General features: G+C 40.6%; 2 protein-coding genes across 2 annotated transcripts in view; one reads left to right on the top strand and one right to left on the bottom strand.

Annotated features, from left to right (window-relative positions):
- Positions 1 to 26,629, bottom strand: part of Adsl (adenylosuccinate lyase) — a 341,605-nt gene that overhangs the window by 20,874 nt on the left and 294,102 nt on the right. The window lies entirely within an intron of this gene.
- On the top strand, positions 19,605 to 25,530 carry Ssk (smooth septate junction protein snakeskin). Its single transcript, XM_071588731.1, has 4 exons — positions 19,605 to 19,732; positions 20,085 to 20,124; positions 21,877 to 22,083; positions 25,312 to 25,530. The coding sequence occupies exons 1-4, from the start codon at positions 19,605 to 19,607 to the stop codon at positions 25,528 to 25,530; spliced, it is 594 nt and encodes a 197-aa protein (XP_071444832.1).

Below are 26,629 nucleotides of genomic sequence, written 5' to 3'. Positions count from 1 at the left end.
AGACTTTCGGCCTGGGGAAGTTTCCATCTTAGGCAGATTCCTTATTAGATAGGATTCACTGTAATTAAATGCTCAGCGCAGTATGTACTGAATGCATACACTTGTGACTCAACGGCAGGGTAAATGGACATAATTATCTTCTGAACTTCTTTATGATGGAAGGGAGATGTTTCACAGACTATCTTTGTATTCAAGCCAGGATTAGTTGAGATGGGATATGACCTCACCATATCTTTCAACAATGCCAAAAAATAGTGCTAATTAATTAAAGGATAATGTTTATTTCTCGGGAATGAAATGGCGCATTGACATCTCTCGGTAGGATCAACAATAATTAGTGGCCGTAACCTTTGCCCCGGGTTTCACCTTGCTCCTCTACAGTCCTCAGAGACGAGGGCATAATTGCAAGCGTAATATTTTTTGCTGACAAGCCATTCTTTAATAGAGTCGAGGGTATGAAAATTCCGGTTCAGTTAATGGTAAACGAAGTAAAAGTATCAATTTCCGTCTCCTAATACTCAACTCAAATTTTAAAAAAAATTGGTAACCTAGGGGAATTGTCGGTGATACAAAAACGAACGAATCAATAAGTATATTTATTTTGGAAAAAGATCCTCAGAATTTAACCAGAATATACACACTACCTACTCGTATTTACTGTTAGACTTAATGGACCTAAGTTTGCAAAGTATTTCCTCACCGACTGACATGCATATCCCTCCCGCTTTTGATGGAAAAATTATGACAACTCAATAAAACTCATCCAAAATACAATACTGACGAAAAAATGTAACGAGGAACCAATCTCAGATTTTGAAGAGTGAAAAGATGAAGTTTTCCTCAGGATGGAACTAAATCTAGAGCGGCTGGCAAAGACGGGCTTGTCATAAGACTTGGGTCAAAACGCTAATGTGAGCGGCGTATACGGATTACATCAACTGCCCTTTGGTAAAATGTACCGTGTACTTTTGCCCCCGTTCAATTGGTGGTCGATAAAGGAAGGTCAAAAAACTGAAAATGAATTTCAATCACGACTAAATCTTCGAAATTATTCGAAACACGAAATTACAACTTTGCAAAAGGCCTCGAGGTAAGGTACATAATAAAAATATCGTTAAAGTGAGTGTTGCCATTAGAAATAGTGGGAGGCAACAGAGACTGAGAAGTATTTCATGCCCAGAAGGCATCAGTGGTGTCTGCCTCGTGGTAAACAAATGTATGAGGTTTGTTTCACCTGAAATTTAAATATCATTTTACTTTCCACACAGTCCGTATTCGAATGCAAAATTACAGGAAATGACCCCATCACATATTTCCATAAAAAAGCCAATGCATACCATTTCGACGTAAACATATTCATAATTAGGTCTCCCCATTTTAACATAGAGCAGCTAGGGTAACATCTTCAGAATGTTTTGACAACAGAAGAAATGCTTCCGCCAACCAAAGTAAAACCTCCAATAAAGAATGACTACGCAACTATCCTGAAATCGATCAGAGACAATTCCAACAGCTTTTTCAGCTCAGCTTTGTACTTGGTGAATCGACGATTTAAAACGATAGAAATCGCATCGGGGTAGACTGGATTTCGACTCTTGGTTTGGATGTTATCGATTTTTCTCTTGTTACTTTTTAAAAAGGTTTTCATTGCTAGTTCTGAGATATTTTCAATATTGCAGTTGGGAAAGAAGTGTAGAATAGATCCCTTTGCTATCGTCATCCAATATGGTCGAAACTGAAGCACAAGCAAAGAAATTACTGCCCAAGATATTTCTTTTTTCAATTCTAGACTGGAATTCGTCAAATCCAGGGGCAAAACAAATGTCAAAGGCGTTTTCTCATACAATTTTGTGAAGACGAAACTTTTTGGACGAGGTAACAAAGGGCTTATCATATCATGCTATTCGGCTCAAGATAAGATAGACACACCTTGATACATAGCGCATGCGCAGCTATGGGTGACGGGGTTGAGACATAAAAAGAATACCTGCATCGAGTCACAAAGCGGTCTTCATCACAACGGGTCCTACCCCACATCGGGATTTTAAGAGGCCACGCCTGTGACAGCAGTTTCCTTCTTTCTTCAGAAATTTACCAGTGCTCCAGACTTTCGGGAGTACGGGGCGAAGACCCATTACATCTACTGAAACACCGAAAAGTATTCGGCCGTTGGAAGAAGACGAAGGTTCAGAATATAAGATTTTTACATCGCCTGCCCAAAGGGTAGGAACGTTTTGGATTCACCTGCCAAGAATTTCATATCAGTCACTCAAGATGGTGTCCGCGCCGACGATTGGATCCATAGTCATCAAGGTGGTGAAGCTGGTGAGTACCTCAGCAGTTAGTGAATCACCGTCAATGAGCCATATCGCTGTAAATGTTCATCTTTTAAGTTGAATTTGATCGCAAAAATGTAAAATTGACTATGATCAGTCTTCAACAAGATCAGCAGAATAAAATGAATTCACTCGTTTGCATAAATTTCCTCCCCTCTTAATAGTTATTTTTTAAACTCGGGAAACTTATAGTACCCAGCAACAATGATTGGTTCTCACGCTCCCTAGGTGTCAGAAAGAGGTGAATCCATTCTCATTCATCAACCAAATTTGATATTTGGTTGTTCCGCTGATGAAGCAGACGTAATGACTCACAAGTGCTGGTACAATTCCATGCATAATATATTTGTTCAACTGATAATTTGTTCCCTATTATGTCCTGGTCTGGAAATATATTATATCTCCAAGCCCTAATACGTACTTACTCTCATTGTAATCCTAATTACAAGTCATTGGTACAAAAATATTCCTTCTCATTATTAAGACTATCATTGAAATGTTTTTAAGTATAACAGAGGAAAACGTACATCAAACGTTATTCATCTCTTCACCCGAGCATCTTAATCTCGCACCTATATCTCCGAGTAGATAATCGCTATTGGCAACCTGTTGGTGCCGACCGAGGACGCAGCGCGATCACTCAAAGCCACATTTCTGACATTATATTACCCATACACACGCTTTGACTGTAATCGCAGCGATAAAAATAGAGACATGCATTTAAACATTATTTTAAAGTTGCAATGAATTTTCAGACAAGTTCAATGGACATTGAACGAATTACACCTTGGAGATGATTTTTTATTTCGGAATAGAGTTGTGTCGGGCGCGGCGACTTGCTTCATGATAAGCTGTGCAAACGCGATAACGAGAGAAGTCAAGTGTGTTAAGATATCCACGATAAAGACGTCACACGCTTGTGTCCTACGAACTTGGATGGAAATAATCATGCCCGTGATTCACCATTATGCTGGGAGTGTTAGTCATCTTTTAGAGATACGCTCGCAATGGTGCCACCACACTGATGTTTGAAACCGATTACCAATTGAAAATAGGAGCGATTTCGTCACTTTTTTCAATCAGTGTGTTCGGCGGTGATGGAGCATATATGCAAGCTGATGTAACAATAGCAGGAGAAAAAAATGAGAACTCCGAAACTGAATTTGAAGCAACATTTTTCGACGGCACAAATCCCAGAACCTTAAATGTCTATCCATTGGACTGCATATAGCATGAAATATGATTTATATCAAAATTATTTTTGGAAAAAGACCCGATGGGATAAGAAATATTTGCCGTAAGAAATAATGAGGCTCATTTTGAGAAAACAAATGGAAAAAAAACATTATATGACGCGGGGTAGAACCAGAGAAATACAAGAAATTCATCATTTATGACTTTGAAAAAAAAAACATTTCATCTATATATATAAAGGAGAGTGTTTGTTTGTATGTATGTAATATGTTTACTTTTTTGCTGTCATAGAAACAGAATTTTTCCAACTATGCCAGCAGGATACTTTTGCAAGAACACTATTGTATTCAGAATTGCCGAGATGTTATACGTAGAATACATCAAGGAAAGTCTTTTGTAGAAGAAAAATGGGCAACTTTGATCCTGAGAATAATATTTATTCATGTGACGCATTGGGCCGAGTCTACACAGTCCATCCTAACAACGCCGAATGTTATTTTTTAAGAATGCTTCTACATACCATTAGAGGACCTCGCTCATTTGTAGAATTAAGAACGGTAAACGGAGAAATATGTGAGACATTCAGAGAAGCTTGCCAGAATTTAGGGTTGCTAGAAGGAGATCAACACTGGGATGACTCATTGCGAGAGGCCAGTTTGATTTCTCTTCCAGGACAAATCCGAATTTTGTTTGCCATCATAATAACCTCCTGTAATCCATCTAACCCAAAAACATTATGGGAAAAATATAAAGAATCAATGAGTGAGGATATACTGGCTAAAGTTCGAAGTGAAAATCCTACATTGGATATTACGTTTAACTCCGACATTTTTAATAAAACTTTGATTATTTTGGAGGAAAAGTGTATCACCATGGTTAACAAGACTTTAGTGGAACTCGGTCTTTTTGCACCTGTACAAGATCAACAGGGTGTATTTTATCCAGATTATATACGTGAAACTAGCTACAATGTCTTAGACTTAGAAGCATACATCGCGGATAAAAAGCCACTTCTTAATGAAGATCAGAAATTCGCGTACGAAACAATAATGGATCAAGTAGATAAACAAGAAGGAGGTATCATTTTTCTTGATGCTGCTGGTGGCACGGGAAAAACATTTTTAATTAATTTAGTTCTCGCTGAAATCAGGGTTCATGGAGAAATCGCTCTAGCCGTTGCATCTTCAGGTATTGCAGCGACATTAATGGAAGGAGGAAGAACAGCCCACTCTGCCCTTAAGTTGCCACTTAATATTTCCCGACAAGAAAATCCCACATGTCATATAAATAAAACAAGCGGCCAGGCACAAGTTCTTATAGAATGTAAATTGATAGTATGGGATGAGTGTATGATGGCTATTAAAAAATCTCTTGAGGCCCTCAACGCAACACTTCAAGATCTTAGAGGAAACTGCAGTTTAATGGGAGGAGCTCTGGTACTCCTGTGTGGAGACTTCCGTCAAACTCTGCCTGTCATTCCAAAATCGACTCCAGCCGATGAAATTTATGCCTGTTTAAAACATTCTGTTCTATGGAATCATGTCCAAGAAATTAGCCTTAAACAAAACATGCCAATCCTCTTAAGAGATGGGAATGCTCAAAATTTTGCAAATAAACTTTTGGAGATTGGAGAAGATAGATTAGTTATTGAAGCATCTGGTATGATAAAATTGTCATCAGATTTATGTGTATCGGTGAAAACTGTCCGCGATATGATACAAGCAGTCTATCCTAACGTTAATCAAAATTATAAAAATTTAGAATGGTTGCGAGAAAGAGCCATTCTTGCTCCTAAGAATGATGATGTTAATGAAATTAACAAGGAGATTCTAGCCATGCTGCCAGGAGACGTGATTGAATATAAATCGGTTGATACCGTAGTGGATGCTGACGAAGCCGTCAATTATCCAACGGAATTCCTAAATTCACTTGATCCAGCTGGATTGCCACAACATCGCCTTATACTTAAAGTAGGATCTCCAATCATTTTATTGCGAAATTTAGATCCACCAAAACTCTGCAATGGGACACGATTGTGTGCGACAAAATTAATGAAAAATATAATCCAGGCAGTCATTTTAACTGGAAAAGGAAAAGGCGAAATAATTTTTATTCCACGGATACCTCTAATCCCAACTGATCTTCCCTTCAACTTTAAAAGATTACAGTTTCCAGTCCGGCTAGCTTTTTCAATTACCATTAATAAATCACAGGGACAGTCTTTAAAGTTTTGTGGTGTTGATCTAAGATCGCCATGTTTTAGCCACGGGCAACTTTATGTTGCTTGCTCCAGAGTAGGTTCGCCTAAAAATTTATATATTCTTTCTCCTGGATATGAAACAAAAAATGTAGTTTATAGACAGGTGTTAAATAAAAAAGATTCTTAAATTTGTATGAAGTAGTGTATTATTGTACTTTATAATTTGTTGTTTTTATTTATGTAGTATATTTATATTATTGTTTCCCCCTAACCCGTGCAAATCCGGGTATTCAGCTAGTTAGAATTAAAACATCGTTTTTACTTTTTTATTTACATCGCTGATGAACGAAAGGTGCATTAGGTCCGAATTTTTCTCTGTCTCTGGACTCATTTTTCCACCCACATCTGGAATGTATATGTGAACGTATAATTACCATCATCATCAGTATTTCAATACTAGCAATGGTTTGCTGTAGCCCTACTGTCATCTCTATTCACTGTCAATGCCCTCCCCCCCCTGACAGCCTCTCCGTTTTACTTCCTACTTTATTTTGTCATACGTCTTTGTCTCTTGGACTTCATCGTCGAATCTTCCCTCTAATTCAATCTTACATTATGTTTCTGAATAATCCATTGAGCCTCAAGGTTTGTCCAATCCATCTGGTTCGTCTTTGTCGTATTTCTTTGGCTCATCTATGCACTTTCTTGTTCATTACTTTTACTTTTCCTTTAATATTCAGAATATTGCTTCAGCACCATGTTCCAAAGGCTTCCATTCTTTGCTAGTCCACTCTTCCAATGTTCCATGTCTTTGATCCATATAGTGCCATGCTCCATACGGTCATTTTGACGGGCTGCTTCCTTTTTTGTAACCTAAGGTTCTATGGACATGGTAGTTGCCTCTTCTTCATGAACGTTTTATAAGTTTGAGCTATTTTTTGCTAGGTGTCAGTAACTTCTGAAATTCAAAGTTATACTGCTGCCCAGGAAGATAAAGGATTACACTCGCTCTATTTTTACTCCTCAAATCTCGCTATATATCTTCAGCTTCTCTCTTCCACACACAAAGATTTTAGTTTTCTTCTTTTTGATGCTCATGTTATATTCCCGAAGTACTTGATCAATTGCATTCTGAGTTGCTGGTAGATCCACTCGCGTTTCTGCAAATACTGTGATGTCATCTGCCAACCGCAACATATTAATGTCCGAATATGTACATAGCTTTGTTCGACAGTCAATATTTCAAGATAGGTTAACCAAAGTAATATCGATACATTTATTTCCGCACTTATTTCTCAGCGTTGAGCGTTGAGATTGCAAGGACTTATACTTAATGCCACTTATCCTCGAGTTACGCTGATGTAAAAGAAAAAAAGCATATATGTTCAAAACATTAAACTACAAAATGTTGAAGAAAATCTTCAAATCCGAAATTTATTCCATTAGAAAAATGGGTTTGTGTGTGCTGTTGTACGGACACCACCAAAACGTAGTGGGATGTTTTAATTACCCAGCCGATGCCGAAGGGGTACACCAGAAATACTCCTTTTTGGCGGCAGTTTGCTGATATAAGATTTCCAATCCTATTAATACCATACCCTAAAATTATTATATTATTACGTCTGTCAACATTTTACGAAATGTTAAAACACACTCTCTATGATACACATTTAATGAACAGGATACTAAAATACCACATACAATCAAGGAAAAGTGTCAGTTTAATCTTTGACGATCCATAAGCCACGATATTTCATCATAAAATTGAAAAAAAAAGAATTCCTCAAAAGGCTTCACGCTTAATAATTAGTAGCTGATAAAACTGGCTGATGTACATAAACTTAAGAATAAAAATGGGACCAAAAATTATTGAAGTTTCAATGACAAAATAGCACACATAGGTTACTCCACGAAAATGGAAATATTTGCAGCAGTTTGCCACGTTGATTTCAAGGTTTCTCAAGGGTTTTGGAAGGGAGACCCTAATAGAGCTCTCCAGGAGAAAAACCTGTCACATCAGGTCAGCAAAATAACCAGGGACATCGCAACTCTCCTTCATCCACGTATTCATACACATTTTACGCATGGCATCACCTCATTAATAGTCATGCTCATCCTTAAATTACAAATTTAATTTCATTTTCAAAACGGGTCGAGAAATGTCTTCATTAATCTTAATCTCAGGAAAAATCGTCGACAAAACAACACCGGAAAATTGCGCAGCATAAATTTCTCCGCCATTTCAATATTAACCAACATAATTTCTCCAAACGTGAAATTCATATTTGAACATAAAATTTGAATTTAGGATCATGTACAATCATCGAAGTCTAATTTGTACAAAAAATGATCACACATACAAATACTAATTCCATGAACAGAATATGAGTTAGCCAAAGTTTGCTTATCTTCATTGGACACGAACGCGTTGACTCACCTGATATGGTGTCACATATTTTCAACAAAACTTGGAAAGTTAAAAATGCCTAGTGCTGTAAGATCGAGGGCACTGGTAATGAACCAGCCATCTTCCACTTGACGCAAAATCCTTCGCACTTATTGTAAGGCGGATTTCGCGGAACCTGGCCGGTATCTATACGTAAAATATTTAAATGCCACCGGGAATATTATATGATTTTCTTCATATGAGATATAGTGCTCAAGGAATCTTTTGCATGCATTATGGGTAGACAGTGATATGTTAGGGACGATCGGATCCGACTCAATTTTTCAATAATCCTTGACAATCACCAATATTTCAAGTTAATAATACTCAGAAAGGCCAATTATATAATTTTCAACTCGGTCCATTAAAACGTAGATCTATTGCAGACACAATGTAAAATATGAGCGTCGATGCCACTGCGAAGCAGTAACTTACAAATTAAGCATATTTTTTAACATGCGGATAATATGTATCACCCTTCAGCCCTGTCCCTAGTACTGCATCATCAAAATGGTTAGGTACAAAGGTTTCTCAATTCGCTGTGTAAATTGTACGCGAACCCATTAATTTTCAATATTAGATATATAGTGAATGCATACTATTTTGCAAAAAGTATAACTGATACTCTATCGAGACACTACAGACGCTGAAACCAATAAGCAGCTGTTAGAGATTTAATTGATGGAAGCTGTGCTCTTCCCTCTTTCGCGTTGGAATAAAATTACCCGAACTCCATTATCACTCAACACACCACTCCACTCCATAGTTAATTTGTATGCTCAGAAACAGTTGCATCCCAATTTCGAAAGTTTTGTTCCCATGCCGTAGCTCACAAAGGATGACTCATTTGGGAGTCCCCTTGGAAAGTCGACTACGTGTAGTACGCGACGACGTGAGCTCTCTATCGCTCAAAACCAACTTCGATACTTTGATGGCGTAGGGTGACGTCCTGGTGAGTTTGATTGCTCCCCTTAGATCGGACTGGTAAACCACTTGTTGCACGTTTTTTTTAATCTGTCGCTGGTTATGCCACATTTAGAATATGCTGCTAGTATATGGGATCCTCACGAAGTAGTAGTGGTTTTTAGGGGAGGCGACCGACAGCTAAGGTCATTTCCGCCATTGGGGATGGACAAGAAAGGGTGAAGGGAGGAGAGAAACCCGGCATCGGCATTAGCCTGCTCTTTACGAAAGGCGCCAAGGGGTCCGCAGCTTAACGTCCCATCCGACGGACGGCGTACTCACTCAAAGTGCCCTCCACAAAGCACCTCAAGTAGGGATCGAGATACTTCTGAAAAATATTCAACAACGCCGGGATTTGAACCCGCGCCCTCAGGGTGGGAAGCCAGTACGTTAGCCCCCGCACCATCTCGATCCCCATCCTCACGAAGTTGGGTTAATTGCCGAATTGGATCGCGTACAGCGTAGAGGAGATAGGTTTGTAAAACGTTGTTATGATAAACCTAGTATATACGAGGGTCATCCGGAAAGTAGTACCCGTTCGTGCCGCATGAAGTGCTGACGACGCGAGTAGCCGCTGGACGAGGTCAGATAGCTTCAGTGGCTTGTCTGCCTTCTCTGAGCCAAGTTGCGTGACGCTAGCATTGCCTGTGTTGTTTCTGTGATTGTTTACAATGTTTAAAAAAATTGAGAACGCCGCCAGTTGTGAAGTGAGGGCAGTGATTAAATTCCTCAATGCAAGAAACGTTCGCCCATGTGATATTCATCGCCAATTAAAGGAGGTGTATGGAGACAATGTAATGGACGAGTCGTCTGTTCGGCGGTGGTGTCGCAACTTCAACATGGGGAGGGGGAACACACACGACGATGAGCGTTCGGAGAGACCGTCTGTCATTACAGACCAACTGGTGAGCTCAGCTGACGAATTCGTGAGGAACGATCGGCGCGTCACAATTGATGACATCTGTGAGCATTTTCCCAATGTTTCTCGAACAATTGTTCATGAAATTGTTAAACACCATCTGCATTATGCAAAAATTTGTGCAAGATGGGTCCCTCGCGTATCTCAATGAGCTGGCGGCGAAGGACTATGCAGCAGGAATACAGAAACTTGTCACACGTTATGACAAATGCCTTAATTTGCTTGGAGATTATGTTGAGAAGTAGTTTAAAGTATCCTCTTTCAAATAAAATTTTTTATGTTTGTTAATATTTACTTTTGTGTCTTTATTTCACGAACGGGTACTACTTTCCGGATGACCCTCGTATATTAGCGCAGCTAGGCTGGGCATCGCTCACGGAGCGAAGGTTAAATTACAGATTGAAGCTCTCGCTTAAATTGGGAGTATTTTTAGCAGTGACGTTGAAAATGTATTATTCGTACTACGGTAAAAGAGATCATGCTAGTAAAATTAGAAAGATCAGGTGTAGAACAGATACATTTAAGATGCCATTTTTTCCACGAACGATAGGAGATCATAATAACATTGTTCGACCGCGATAGGGTCATGTTAGGGTAAAATTATTCTGGTGTGTAGTCACCCCCTGCCACACACCCTAGCGGTGTCTTGCAGGGTACATAAGTAAATAAAAAATAAAAATTATTTATTTGGCCGGCCGGGTTTGCCCTGTGGACAATGTGGTCGTCTGCTGATCCAAAGGTCTCCTTGCGAAATCGCTCGGGTGTTGGCGCAACCTAGGCTGTTTTCGCCCCCCCCCTTCGCCCTCCTCGGTGACATGAAGACAAAACGTGAGTGGTTAACTAGGATTCCATGGGGCAACAGAAGATTCCTGAGTGCAAGGATTATTGTCTCAAGAATAAGTAATCAACTGATTTAAATATCTGTAATTTAATTGACTCACTTAGCATTTTTGAGTGGGTTTCACTATCATTAAAAATTCTCCATAAATAATTGCAGAAAAGACTAGTAAAGGATTTCACATGGAGCATAGTGCTATACATATCAGCTATACAGCTATATGGCAAATGAAGAAAAATAAGGAACGTCGATCAGTGGCTTTTGCGAAGTGGAAAGGTGGAAGTGAAATGGATAAAGTAAATTAGGCAGAGTGGACAACTAACGACGACGTTTTAAATACGGTAGGAGACGAGAGGATGTTCTCGATTCTCGTCTCGATTCACCCTCCACAGTGGATCGATTTTTCATTCGATTAGATAAGAGTCGATCAGTTCCGAGTCGACTCCTACACATAAATGGGGCTTATGTTACCCAAGTGCTTTCCTTCGATGACGTCTTCTTACAACTCATTTTTCAATCACCGGCTTGTTTGCGATATGAAATTTACATCATGAAGGACACCAACTCCGTACTCTGGGGTAATCCCAGCAAGTTCCCCAGAAAAGTCGCCTGAATCCGGGGAATTAATAATTTCCGCCGACCATGTGGCACCAGAGTTTGCGCGGAGAGACAAGAAAAAAATGTTGACGATGTGCAAAAAAAGGTGTTTGCTGCCACGGGGCTGCATGCCAAACATCAGAGGAAAAAAGGCGTGGCGTTTAATATTTCGGCGAGGCCAATTAAGGGCACGAGCCTTGGTTCATTTCATTCCTCCCACATCATCGCCGCCGTCGCTTGCATGCAAAAGAATCTCTGTCAACTTTCAAATTAGATTCAATTGACAGGGAGTGGTTTTAACAGTGAGCATATGAACCACCAGCCGGCAGAAACATAAACGCATAAACTGCTTGCTTCCTGTTTCACTCAGCATTTTTCCGTGTATTTTTTTGAAGTCGAGCATTCTCATACATTCCAAGGGCATGGATCCACTTAATGCAACGGGGCTGACTAATCTGTTGGCTAGTTTTTTATTCAGCCGTTGTTTCAGAGAGGAATATAGGACCATGAGGGTAAGTAAAAAATTCACGAGTTACTTACGACTGGTTTTCTTTGCAATTAATGTCGGATACCAGCCATAAGTTAATAAAACGACTTTTTCCTGGGCAAAGAAATATGTGAGCGACTAGAATGCACACACAATATATTCTTCTTCAGTTATCGTGATTAATCTGTAACAAGATACCGAAGTTATTTTCGAATCGGGCATTTAAGTCGACATACTGGATTAATAATGTGATAGCGGTATCAGATTCAATGAACTTCGTCAGGCGCGAACTCGTGTGTCGGTCCTGTTTTCCTAGTGGGTAGCGTGCTTGCTCGTTAATCCAAAGATCGCGGGTTCGAACAACCCTTATTGCAATACTGCTGTGCTGCAGTTCTCTGGTTATCATGGAGATGCGTTGAAAGCGTGGATGAGACTCAACTGTTACCTTAAGCGTAGATCACGAGTAATTTTTTCAGACACAACAAAATATTCTTATTTCTAGAAATCGTTGCCGATCATGGAGCAATTATTCGGTTATCTGACCGGAAATACCGATGAAATACCACTTAAAAGACGGCATTGAGTCTCGGAATAGCATTAAAAGTACCCAATTAGTATTTTATTAGCATTATACGCGCGCATGCTTATTTTACTATCTTCTTCTAGCAGTTATAACTGACGATCACTAGAAAAGCAAATCGATTCCGTGAAGCAGTGTCACGTGGCACACAATGGGTGGGGTCTAATGAGGACGAGGGTACATCACTTCACCTCGTCAGTTTTCTTCCACCGATGTTTTTTTCACTTCGCTCAACCAGCTTACTTTCTAATATAATGGCTATATACGATAAATTTAACATCTGAAAAGAGCGTTTCGCATACCACGGCGTGGCGGCATTTTTCTTTGGAGTTGGGCGTAGTTAATTAAGGATGGCATTTGTTTGGAAGAAATTGGACACAATCGGGAGTACACCGTTAACTACTACAGAGGAGCTAATGGGCCCTTCTGCACGGTGCACATTTTCATGAGGCGTGCGGCACATGCGCATAAAGCACGCGGCCATGCGCATGCCTATAACATACCATTTTAAACCTTCCATTCGCACCTTTTACCGATCACCCTCTCCACTAATTAACCACTTGATCCGAGAGCGAAAGGGATTGGTATGGAACAGCGTACTGCACGATAAATTACACCGGGCATGGACCCAACTGGGATGTGAAACACACTTCCGCAACGGAGACTCATCCGGACTATACTTTTGAGGCACGCATGAAGTGCTGCTTGCATCGCCGCGGTCCTAATTGCATGCCCCGCGTTGCATGAGGAAAGGCGCCGTTTAAGTGAGCCATCATGGCGAGAAGTGGGGACGCCAGGGAAATGTATGAGAGCCCCTTCCCGCTTGACGCCTTCCTATGGCACCAATGGATACCAATAGAGCGGCCGGCATTCGCTGACCCATCCAAACAATGAGAGATTTAAATCCGAAGTAGTGCTCCTGAATGATAGGTGTATGGCCGAGGGTCCTGTCTGAACTAAAATAATTTTATTATTCTCATTATGATGCAGAGGTGAATCGAGATATTAGTGAGTGATGAAAAATGCCAGCATTGAAGTCCAGAGAACTTAACTTGGATCATGATGGTTAGAGAAAACTTGCGTATTTACATTTGACATCTCTTCGTAGTAGTAGTATTTTAGGGGAGGCGACCGACAGCTGAGGTAATTTGCGCCATAGGGGATGGACAGGAAAGGATGAAGGGTGGAGAGAAACCCGGCGTCGGCATTAGCCTACTCTTTACGAAAGGCGCCAAAGGGTCCGCACTTTAACGTCCCATCCGACGGACGGCGTACTCACTCAAAGCACATTAAGTAGGGATCGAGATACCTTTGAAAAATATTCAATACCGCCGGGATTTGAACCCTAGCGCTCTGGATGGGAAGCCAGTACGAAAGCCACCGCACCAATCCCGATCCCCACATCTCTTCGTCAGATGAAATTTTGAAAAGGATATGGTATAATCTAATGATAATATTGCTTAAGTCTCGGATTGCAGTTATGTGCTTCCCTCGCCAACCCAAGGTCCCATTTTGTGAAACTTGGCGAAAAAGTGTCTACTGTGAATGCCATCTGGAGGGCACCTTAAGTTCAGTGATCGGTCCGTCGGACGAGGAATTAAATATGTGGGACCCTCCGACGTCCTCCGTGAATAATGCTAAGGTGGACGTCAGGTTTCTCCCTATTAGCTAAAAAAAACCGAACACCTCTAATTATCCATCCATCATTTATCCCTGAAAATATTACTGCAAAAGCTGTCGATTATGGGGATCGAGATGGTGCGGGGGCTAACGTACTGGCTTCCCACCCTGAGGGCGCGGGTTCAAATCCCGGCGGTGTTGAATATTTTTCAGAGGTATCTCGATCCCTACTTGAGGTGCTTTGTGGAGGGCACTTTGAGTGAGTACGCCGTCCGTCGGATGGGACGTTAAGCCGCGGACCCCTTGGCGCCTTTCGTAAAGAGTAGGCTAATGCCGACGCCGGGTTTCTCTCCACCCTTCATCCTTTCCTGTCCTTCCCCTATGGCGCAAATGACCTTAGCTGTCGGTCGCCTCCCCTCAAAACTACTACTACTGCTGTCGATTATTCGCGTCTTCCAATAACGCAAGGTATATTAGAAATAGCAGGCCAATTTTAGCAAGGGGAACCGCATTAGACAAATTTACCGTATACATACATACACTTCCCCCGGAGAAATCCAAGGCGTCGGCAACAGGTGTCCGCACACAGAAGAACGATGTTGCTCAACGGATAAAAGAGCGTCCCAGCGGGCAATGGTTCTCGCCTAGGTTGGGCGCATAGTTTAGGGGATGTATGCCGCGTCGACAGAACACAACCAATTTATTGCCCCAGACAGAAAAGGCGGGGGAGGATAATGTAAATCAAATTGGGTTCCATGAAATGAAGGACTCGGAAGAGATACCAATGATAAATAACTAATCATAATAAACCCAGCGGAAACCATCTGCGATTTTACAATGCGGCAGTTAAACTTTTTGTTCGCTATGACCAAATGGAAGAGAACGAAATCTCACGATTATTAGATAGGCTTGCAAAACGTTAGAACTCGGCAGATCAAAATTATGGTATGCAAATGAAAAATATATCATCTAAATGCAACACATTAGAATTGTTAAAGGAAGCGTATGCCATACGTTTTGCTTTCTGAGTCTTACTTTCTATTCAAATCTCAGTTTACAAGCGTCGAAGAACCTAGGTGTGGGAGTACGCGTCAACTTTCGATATCGCATGCTAATGAATACAATAAGCACTCTGGAAAGCTTTGTAAGATCATCATGAGAATCCACCAAGTATATGCAATCACTCTCGTACTTAGTCGGTCACATTTATGAAGTGGGAAACGTTCACTCTGCCACCGATTCCGGTCATTCCCGTGCGATTTCACCTTTTAATCTCGAGTAAAGCGTGGGTGATAGTTTCGCACCCAAAGGCGCGCCAACATTTTCCAAATGCTCACAATTATCAACATTTCTACATCGAATTGATTTTTTTCTACACCAGGAACAAATTCATGATTCCAAAGAAACTGCGGGAGATGCCGCAACAGTAACTTCTAACGGAGTCATCCGCTAATGTGCATTCCAATGCAACAATTTCAGAGTGTAAAAATCATTCGCCTTGACTGGGACTCGAACCCAGATCCCTCAATATCCGGTCGAGTGCTTTAGCCACTTAAGCTACCGAGGCGTCCTCTTAAACTCTGAAATTTTGGGGCTTATAAAATTGCAGCCCCAAAATTTCAGAGTTTAAGAGGACGCCTCGGTAGCTTAAGTGGCTAAAGCACTCGACCGGATATTGAGGGATCTGGGTTCGAGTCCCAGTCAAGGCGAGTGATTTTTACACTCTGAAATTGTTGCACTGAAATTCATGATTGGTTACGTTCGGGAACTGTTCAAAGGCGCCCCGCAAGATTTACGTCAATTTCGGGTCGGACCATAATTTTGCAGACACCGATGTTATACCAGAGACATGGTCTGCATTTGGACGCGGATGTCCCCGATTCAGGAGATCTTGTACCGGAATAAATCAATCTATTTATTCAAAAATATAATATCCTACCTGAATGTGAATGTCACGTTCGATTCAGCGGACGAGGGTCACACAGTCTTTATAAGTGATCCACGAATTGGGAGAAAACATCGTAGCATTCACGATCCACTGTTTTGTTTTCCCGTGAAAAGGGAAAAATTTACGTCGTAAACATAGTTGACAAGCAAAAAAGTAAATTTTATTTAAATGAACTTTACGCGGAAGTCGTTAGGGAAAAGTTTATGCTGTTTCTCGGCTATTTCCTGGCGGAATTCCGGACTGGGTGCCAAAGAGGGAAATGCTGGAGTTAACTTAAACCATCGATTACATCCAGTTAGTCTCGAGACGGACGAACGCGCAGAAGGGAGTGTTTGGGTTCCGACCGTCGAGTATGGAGAAGCACCGAGGTAAGAAACGTTGAAGAGGGCATTTGAGCGCTTCCGGCGTTGATTAACTTTCATACTTCCTGGACGAGCTCCTTCCTACTTCTCCCCTACCGAATCTCCTCTTGACCGTTGCCATCCCATCGTGACTACAAGCAATCTTTTCATCTCACTCACTCGAGCGCCTTAAAATTTCAATTCTCCGACAATGGCCCTTCCTTCTTTTTACGATCTGAAGGAGGCCGGGTGACGTGATCCCTCGGAATCGGTGTTGTCATTGAAATTTTCATCGCAACTGACAACAGTGGGCCGAGACCCACTTCGAACAGATCACTGTGCCGTTCCAAGTGTTGGCGGACGACCAAAGAGTGGCGCAGAAGAATCGAGAGAAATCCAACTGAACACTTTACTTGAGGAATATAAAAAAAATATATATTGTTGCCATCCTTTTCGTGAGAAAATATTGCGAATTCATCCAGACGACCTGTTAAAATTCCGAAATGCTTAAATTCGGCACTGTAAATATCATTTTATTTTCAATCCACTCAACTTAGTCCGCTGAAACATTTAAATGATCAAGCTCCGACATCTACCAACGACTGATGAAGTTATCAAAGGAAGGAAATGGAATTTATGAAAGTTTTCTATTTAAAAGTTTAAATAGAAATACAACACAGAGAAATAAATGTGATGAATTTAATGTCACCGCTAACATATGAAATAAAAACGATACCACTCGACTAAATACTTACGAATTGGTGACTTAGATCCGCTAATTCCAGTGAAATGCAATAGCCTCGATGGCATATTGCTCCATTTGTCTGTCCATAATTAATTTGGTGTTAACATTCTTTAACGGCGAATTGTGCCGGTTAAAAATTGCAGTGTGACATGAAGGTAGTGAAACTTGACAGTGAGGACATTGATATTCGAAAATAAACTGGGCATACAGGTGTATATTCGCGTTTCGCGTTCACTGACGTTATGATGAGTGAATTTTATTCTTTTCGGACTGTCGCGTCTGGGGAAACGCCCTCTGAAAGTAACTTACGTCAGTTCAGAAAATGCGAATATATTTGCACCTTGAAAAAGTTTCGCGTTCACTGACGTTATGATGAGTGAATTTTATTCTTTTCGGACTGTCGCGTCTGGGGAAACGCCCTCTGAAAGTAACTTAGGTCAGTTCAGAAAATGCGAATATATTTGCACCTTGAAAAAGTTCGTTACTATTCATGCAGGAGAATGGTCGTTAAATTTTATCATTCCCCACATGCTGTAATTATGAAAACGTCAATTATTCAGTCCATTCGGCCAAAGAGAAAAAAAAAGATTACTTTGCGCGGTAACTAAAAGATCAAACTTAAAGTAAACTTAACTAGACGAGTCGCTTATCCGCATTTTAAATGTTTCTAATAGATTTAAGAAGAATCAGAATTAAAATTACTTCGTAACTTCAAAACTTAATTTATTCTACTACCAAGGTTTCGACACAAAAGCGCCATTTTCAAGGTGAAAATGACATTCTTGTGTCGAAACCATGGTCGGGGTAATAAATTATGGGTGGAAGTACGCCAAATGATTTTCATTCTTCATAATGAGCGCAGAACGCTTCCACCAAGTGACGCCAGATATTACTTTCGTGTTTTAAGAAAATAAAATTGTTATACCCATAAACTTACCATACCTATAACGGAAATGGCTCTAATCGCTCAATTTCCTGTTGATCTAGAAAGTAATGGAAGGGTTAGTATACGTAAGAACTTACTCTTAATCTTTAATTGCTCTTCACTCTTAACGAAGAATAGCATTGCTGTTAGTAGTGAATCTTTAATGCTTATCTGCAAATTATCGTTTCACATGGCGGTGACCGAAACTGAAAAGTAAAACTTCCTGAGATACACTTGATTTCCCAATGCTTTCTTTCCTAAATTTCCCTGTTTTTTGACACCCTGAGATCCTGCAATAAAATCTGTTGTTCTTCCAAACATTATCAAACTATGCTCTTTCTATCCGCATAAGCTATCAATTTTCTCTAACCCAAGAACTGTAGAAGAGAAATGTTAAATTACGGGACAATTATAGAGGGCAGAAGAGAGCTAAATCACATATAATTACTTTTATTCAGTGAACTTTTAAACAATTAAAGTGATCCATGATTTAGCTTGTTGACAATAGTAGAATTAGTCACTAATCAATGAAATACATGCAGTGTATCGGGAGTGAAAATATTCCCATGACATGGCAATTTTCAGCTGTGTTAGAATATCCTTTGACACAGTAGCAAAGTTGACATTAGCCATCAAATGTCCTGAATTTAAATAATAAAATACCGAATTGAAGCAAGAATCAAATTTCAGCGACAAAAATATTTTTTCCTTGGAACTTTAGAAGGTAGACTGGATCCTTTCCCTCCCTGGAATCCTCTCCGTTGCGGTGAATTTTTGAAAATATTCACGGGATTTCCCAGAAATTTCCAGATTTTTTAAAAATTCCCTGAGATTGACCTGATTTCCCAAGCCTGTCGCCACCCCGCATAATAATGCTCATTTTTTAAATGATGTTATTTTGAAAACACTTAAAAAAAATACAGGCCGATATTAAATAACAGTTACATGCTAAGACTGAGAACATGATACATCAGATGCCAACGTTGCTTCAGGTCCGATGATTTTCTCTACGCAATTCTCCATGCAAGTTGATATTTTCAAAATTCGTGTAATTTACACTACAGAATTTTAAGGAATTACTTTAGAAATACTTGGATATTTCAATGCACACGAAGTAACTGAGTGGCTGGAGCATTTTTGGATCCTAAATGTAGAGGCTGGAATGGAGTATGTTGAGTGATCTGCCAATGATACACTTAAGTCATTATTTCTTTGTGGTGTGATGTGAACTCAAAAATGGACCTGATCCATCTGATTATGAATCACATATGATTTTTACAACATGAAACATCAATTTTATGTGAAAAACAGAAAATTACTGGGTTTTAGTTACCCTAGCTATGGCATCATCGGATTACGAAAATGCAGGTACCCCGTGAAATTCATCGATTTCAAAAGTTGATATTTCGCTACAGAATTGTAAGACCTCGTGACCGAGTGCCTGGTCAAGTACAAAGTTACAAAAATGCTGCACCAGCCACATTACTGCACCAATGTAGCACCGCCGGACTTCTCATCGTTCCCAATAATAAAAAGGAGCTTGAAAGGCAACCATTTTGAAATGCTGGGCAACACCAAAGAGGCAGTTACGAGGTGCCTGAACGAGGTTCCCGTCGACGCCTTCCGGGAGCGTTACAACACGACTGTCAGAGGCGCTGGCATCGGGGTGCCGATGCACTAGGGTGCTTATTTGGAAGCATTTTAGTAATTTGTAATTTGATCAGCAATAATTTTGCTCCCGGATTTATTCTACTTTATTTTTTAGACAGACCCTGTAATTAGGAGGGGGGGGGGGTTATTCCGCTGACTTATGATATCACTCTACACATAACAACACTAAAACAGTCAATAATTTAGGCGTACCCATTAATGAAACGTTATCTTGGACTGATCATGCAATTGCTATCTGCGGAAAAATAAACTCATCCCTGCATTCACTGAAAAGGTTAAAGCACATTGCTCCCCCCTTCTTAAAGATGCTTCTTGTATGTCTTCTCATACCCCATTTTGATTACTGTGATGTGGTATACCAAGACCTTTCAGGATAACTGAAAACCAAACTCCAGAAGACCCATAATTCCTGTGTGCGGTTCATTTGTGATCTTAAAAATACGATCATACTATTTCGGACTCATTTACAAGAATAATAATAATAGTTAAAGCTAGAAGGTGGCAGGCATTTAAATATTCCTGCAATTTTTTACAGGATATTTTCAAAACACACACCTAAATATTAAAACGAAAATTTCCTTCCCATCAGCTCAATCCACAACAGGGACACTGGGGTAACAATGCACTTATTGTTCCACACCATCGTACGGAAATCTATCGCAAATATTTTCATGTTGCAGCATGTATATATGCTGTAACATGAAAATAGCAATAGCAATATATATGCTATGTGAAAAATAATTGTTAAAATGTACATGTATCTTTCCACTAATTCGTAGGGTTTCCGCAGGTGCTTCAACTCCCCTTCTCTTCGTGGGTGTATTCCTGCGTGGGATTTACTAGGCGAGCAATGCCACGTTCTCCCTAGCTTCTACCCGACCACACACACCACACAATAACAAGCCCACATCTCACGCAGGACTCAACCTTTGCACCACCTATTTCCCCGGACACAGACTGAAAACCTTCCTTAAAGAAGTTTCCTATTTTACATGACAATGACGCGACCTCATCCTTACTACCCCAATGCCCATCTCTCGCATACAGACGACCCGCCAATCTCAAAAACCTTCTGAGTTCCACCAACCCTTTGGCGCCCCCCGGAGACAAATTTCCTAATATTTCCCCTACTTGCAACCGCCCCTGATGTAAAACTTGTCTACTTATTAGATCTACTCCCTACATCCTCTCATTGCCCCCTCACCTCGTTCCCACGCTAATTGCCTCTCAAAAAACATTATTTATCTTTATTCATGCAAGCAATGCACTTCCTTTTACATAGGCGAATGCATTACCCCCTTATCCATTCGAATGAACAATCGCCGCTACTCCTGCAATTCTACCTCACTCTATTCTCTTCCTATTCCTTCACACGCAAATTCCCACTGCCTTTCATTCAATCAGTGTTTCTCCCTTAACATCCTAGAATCCCTACCCGATTCAGCACCAGTATTATCGCTTTCCGATGTTTTGAAATTCCCACCCTTCACCGCCATCTTTAATTTCCCTGCCAGCATTCCCTGCACCTCACCTCCCCTCCCCGCCCAGACCCCTTACCCCCTCCAGCATATTTTCAGTCTCACTTGAAGAAGGCCTCTGAGAAGGCCGAAAGCTTAAAAAATTTACCGAGTGAGTGTCCTTTTAAGTGTTACTATTTTATTTGTGTTCTATTGTGCCGTCCCAATATATATATATATATATATATATATATATATATATATATATATATATATATATATATATATATATATATATATATATATATATATATATATATATGTATATGTATATATATATATATAAATATATACATTTTTTTCATTGTACAAATCCGCGCGTAATATATGTGTATGTCTGTCTATAAGTATTTCTGTGCACATATGAATGTAACTATAAGTTTAATGCCTAATATAGTACGTATACGACGATGGGTTAAATGGAAGAAGGGATTATTTGGTCTCAATTTCGCCCAAATGAAGACCTACATCTATCTATCTACAAATCTTAACAGTCTCCCTCTAATGTATTGTCTCATTGAAAAAGTTTCTCTTATTTTTCCTCTCCAGGTTATGAACCTGATCATTTTGGTTCTCTACCGCACTGGCTACGGTGGACAGTTTTTGGGAGTCGGGGGCACATGGAACTTGAACGAGGAGAAGAACCCTGACGCTGAAATAGTGGCATCGGGTGTCTTCGTGGGTTTCTTTCTTTACACCAGCGCAGTCCTCATTTCTTACTGCTTCGGCACCACGCAGCAGAAAAAGACCTTGGTCGTGAGTATCTCTTCATTGAGCCACTTGAAACCGATATTGCAAACAAAAAGATCAGCGCGTTGCTACTCCTCATTGTGTAATTTCATCGCCTAAAACTACATATACGAGCGTCGCCCAAAAAAATCTGAAGGAACAATTAAAAATATTTCTTTTTTTCCAGCAGTGCAGTTATCATATAAGTTTCGTCCTCAATAAGGAAAAAAGATTTTTCTGAAGACTCCACTATGCAAGAGAGAAACTGGTAAACATATTTAGTGCAAATAAATATCGCTGAGGTAACCTTCGATTTCATATTAATCTAGTGGTTTCAATGAAATACAGAGGATCAGAATAGTAGGCTTGGTCCAGAAATTTACGAATACCATCTCGTTTGAACCTGTTAATTAACAACGCATTGCCATAAACGTTATCTCCGTGACAAGGTTCGGAGATGAATTGGACGGAGTGAGGCGGTTTGGTTGAGGAGGCACTTTGCCGGAACCAAATAAATTTGTAGAAAAACTACAAAATTCTTTTTTATCACGCACAGTCAGATGTGCTGATTATAGCCGGTTTTGCCTTTTGATGCCTTAACTATCATATCTTTCTGTCATCTGCCACGCCCTTAAATTTTAACTAATGTCATTAGCTGCCAAGCAAGAAATTTACGTAACGTAATGCACGAATTAAGTCATCATGCGAATCGCTCGATGTACTCGTGCATGTATGTAAACGATAGATCAGGAGACGAATATCTGCAATGCGGCCCTCAACCAATCATATCAACAGCGACGCAGACAGTGTTTGCTTTCGATTCCCACCACGGCAACGTTTTTGGCGCTAGTCTGAATAGGTCTGTCTAACGTAATCATCGGTTCCGGTATGCATTTATGGACGGACACTCAGGAAGAGGTCACAAACGCCCCTTCAACGATAACAAATTAACTATTGCTGTTGAAGCGATAGGCGCACAAGTTCCTGGGAAATGTTGCGCGCGCATCCCGAGAGTGCACCCTCCTTCGATGCTAAGGAACGCGCGAGAGAGGAATTGAAGAAGGAATGGAATCCCACACGCATTAACGTGCGGGGGCGACACGCACTCCCGCCAAGCATTCCCGCACGCATGAATGGGACGCCGTCTTCGGGGCCGATGATACACGTAGTGAGGCAAGGGGGACGGCTTTCTCGATGACAAAACCAGCTTCGTGAAAACGGAATCCCTCCTAACTTGAGGGGGGGGGGGAGAAAGACAAAGAAAGCCTTCTTTGCTTTATTAGAAAAAATAAACGAAAGGGGGAGAGAGAAGGAAATAACCTGGCATCTCCTCTGCCTCCGTTCGGGCGTAGGTCATCTTCAATTTGAGCCCGCAACGAACGGGTTATAAAAAGCACTAACACGCGGGGTTTAGGTGGTTTGGGGAGGGGGGAGGAAGTGGCTGGAGGGACGAGGGAAGGATTGGGCGGGCGGGGGCGGAGGGGGTCACACACACTCACACAAGCAGGCGCGTCCTCGAGGCCTTTCGCGCCACGCCCACCCGCTCGCTCGGGAGGGGAGAGAATCGAGAGAATGAAGGAAGCTACCGGAAGTCTCCTTGGTCCATTATAAGAATTGGGGCGGAAGACACACACACACACATACAAACATTCTCCATTCATCGCACAGAAACCGCGCTAACGTGTGTGTGAGTGTGCGGCTCGGTCCTCCTCGCCCAGAACTCAATCCCTCGGCCAATTTCAAGAAGTTGTAATTATTTAAATGACGCGAAAACCATCTCCGGAGAGATATACGCTGCTCCACTTGCGCTGCTTATAAAACTGAATCTAGGACTATGCCAAGGACAAGGATCTGGGCGTGAGTGAACCCTGGGACGAATTAATTTGAGGAAGATGGCGGACAAAGATCTTCAAAGTGAATCGTGTTAGGAGTTACCACCCAGTATGGGTCTTGGGCAGAGGCAAAGGTTTTCTCGATGGTCCATTTTGGATTTAGTCTTCTTGAAATTGGCACGAACTACCTTTAACTATGAAAGCTGCTTTCATAGTCGCATTCAGGAAGTGCAAGACTTTCTTCATTGCAAAACTGGGAAGCAAATATAAATGAACAGTTGGGCTTTCTATCATAGCTAAACTCTTCCTTAACATACAACCGGGGCAGAATTGTTCCAAATTGTAAATGCCACCTATTTCTCTTTATCAAACTCATTTTCTTTTACCTCGCCAACGACCTCTCTTGAAATGACTGCTTATTCCAAGCATTCCAATTGGGCTTCCAAGACTTGAAGTACATGGAGTTGAAAATCAATGGAACTTGAAACATTTAAGAACCCTATGAATATACGAACGTGTCTTACATTAAGAAAACCTCATGAATTTGGGTATGATTATCTTTGACTAACGTTGTGTTATGATTCATCAATACTACGTTTGATTAATGTTTTTCTCTCGAATCTTGTAGCATCTGGAGTTTTCTTAATCAAGCACTCGGTAAAGACAACATTGTTAACCTTTTTGCCATTTCATCAGCATAGACTGCTAATTTTATTTGAGTAAACCTATTTTATTATTATTTGCTTCATTCGCACTCGGCGCAGTTCAAACGAGACAACATCTAGCAATGTGGTTGACACATGACCTATCAATTAATGAGATTCATAGTTAATCAATGCAATGGATCAACCGAGTGCAAAACCAATCTAAAAAATATAGACGTCCTTCGTTATTTTTGCACACAATCTAATATTAAAGACAAAAGCTCTAGTGTGCCTGCAAATGTATTTTCATATTTTTTAAAATCACTTATCATCATGGTTTAAATGGAAGAAGGGACCATTTGGTCTCAATTTCGCCCAAATAAATACCTCTATCCGTCTTATTAAGCGAGGAAGGTTTTTTTTCCTCTTCGATTTTTATTAAAGGTCGCGCGTGCTTATTTCGCGCAAGAATCCGTCCGCAAGAGTCCGTCGTGCACCATTAGGTGCATATGGTGCACGACGGACAAATGACTGAATCGTTTGAGCAAACATACCGTCTACTGTTAACTCCTCACTTTTCCAAATACTCGCGGCTGTTTCAGACGGCAGCCAAAAAGACTGGCACGAAGGGATGAAGAATGCGTTGGCTTCTTTGAGCGCACGGCATTCTTCCCTCGATTAGAGCTCAGTTAATTGTCTCTTTCCCCTTTCCCCCCCACCCTCACTCTAACTTCTCCCTCCCCTAACCCCCACCCCTCCTCATCTCTTTCTCTTGACAGGAAATCATCATGAACTTCATTGGCACTTTCATGTTTGTGGCCGTGGGCGGCACCGCCCTCCATTACTGGCATGGCTACCAGAGCGAACACAAGTACCAGATGGTGGACACGGAGAGGTCAATCGGTTTGGCACTGGGGAGCCTCTGCGTCCTCACCGGGGCAACGTACCTCCTCGACACTGTGCTCTCCTTCATCCACTTCGCCAAAAGCGTGGAATAAGACGCGCGGGCCTGTAAGGGGTGGAGGGGAGTCGAAAGGTGGTGCCGCCCGGATCGAATGCAAAGCCTGAATCTTTGGGCAGGCGACTGTGGCGGCGGAAAGGAAGCAGGCAAGCGGTGGTGGGAGAGGCGGAGTGAATGGACTCATCAACACAGTAAAAGTCAAAGGACTCGAGAGTTCGAGAGGAGAGTATTTACGGTGTCATGTTGTTTCGACCCCCTTGGCGGCGGTAATTGTGAATCAAAGAAATCAAACCTGAATAAGGGGGTTTGTGTAAGTGCACATGAGGTGATTGGATAACAAATATATGGTTGGTAACAGCTTGTATTAGATTGAAAAAAATATTTTGTGTTTGTAATGAGATAAAATAAGTGTTCACTTCAACAGGTTAACACGCGCTGATGTATGATGTATTTCAATGCATAAGTCAAAACGTGTTATAAATGTGTGTGTGTATATATATATATATATATATATATATATATATATATATATATATATATATATATATATATATATATATTGTATATATACACACACGCGTGTTTTAAAATTTCATTCTGTATTTAATATCAATAGCTGAATACTTTAACAACACTATTTCAACTTTGTTTAATGGATCACAATTAGAACTGAAATTCTACGATTGCTTTCAATCCAATATCGTCGCCTATGAGAAACATGAGCCTTGGAACAAGAAATTCCTTACCATTCAACTTGTATCTTTCAGAACAGTAAGACAGACGACGCACTAAAATAACTTTATTTCTTTTTCAATTGCCCATGACAATGCAAATTCATTAGTAGTGGTTGAGTGCAACTGTATATTGCATTCTTTTTTACTATTTAAATATTCACCCAGGTTTTTCCTGTGTAATGATACGAAATAGGAACTCAAGTTAGTCAAAAACATGTAGAAGGAAAGTGAACATGTAAAAATGAAGTAGATAAATGGAAAATATTCACACATTTTAATTCAACGATGTCTATCTTAGAGGCTTTGCAATGAATTTAGTGGTCTCTGCATGAATTCTTACATTTTGTAATAAATATTTCTAATTTGTAATATAAAAAAAATAAAGAGGAATGAAGTCGGTGT

Source organism: Hetaerina americana, unplaced genomic scaffold (assembly GCF_022747635.1).
Source record: "Hetaerina americana unplaced genomic scaffold, ioHetAmer1.1.p SCAF_3, whole genome shotgun sequence".
NCBI lineage: Eukaryota > Metazoa > Arthropoda > Insecta > Odonata > Calopterygidae > Hetaerina > Hetaerina americana.
This window is presented reverse-complemented; position numbering and strand designations above follow the sequence as displayed.

Coding starts and splice junctions, on each gene's coding strand:
- Ssk (XM_071588731.1), top strand. CDS start 19,605: ATGCTGCACCAGCCACATTACTGCACCAATGTAGCACCGCCGGACTTC. Junction 19,733..20,084: donor ACCAAAGAGGCAGTTACGAG/GTGCCTGAACGA, acceptor TTCACTGAAAAG/GTTAAAGCACATTGCTCCCC. Junction 22,084..25,311: donor AGCAGAAAAAGACCTTGGTC/GTGAGTATCTCT, acceptor TTCTCTTGACAG/GAAATCATCATGAACTTCAT.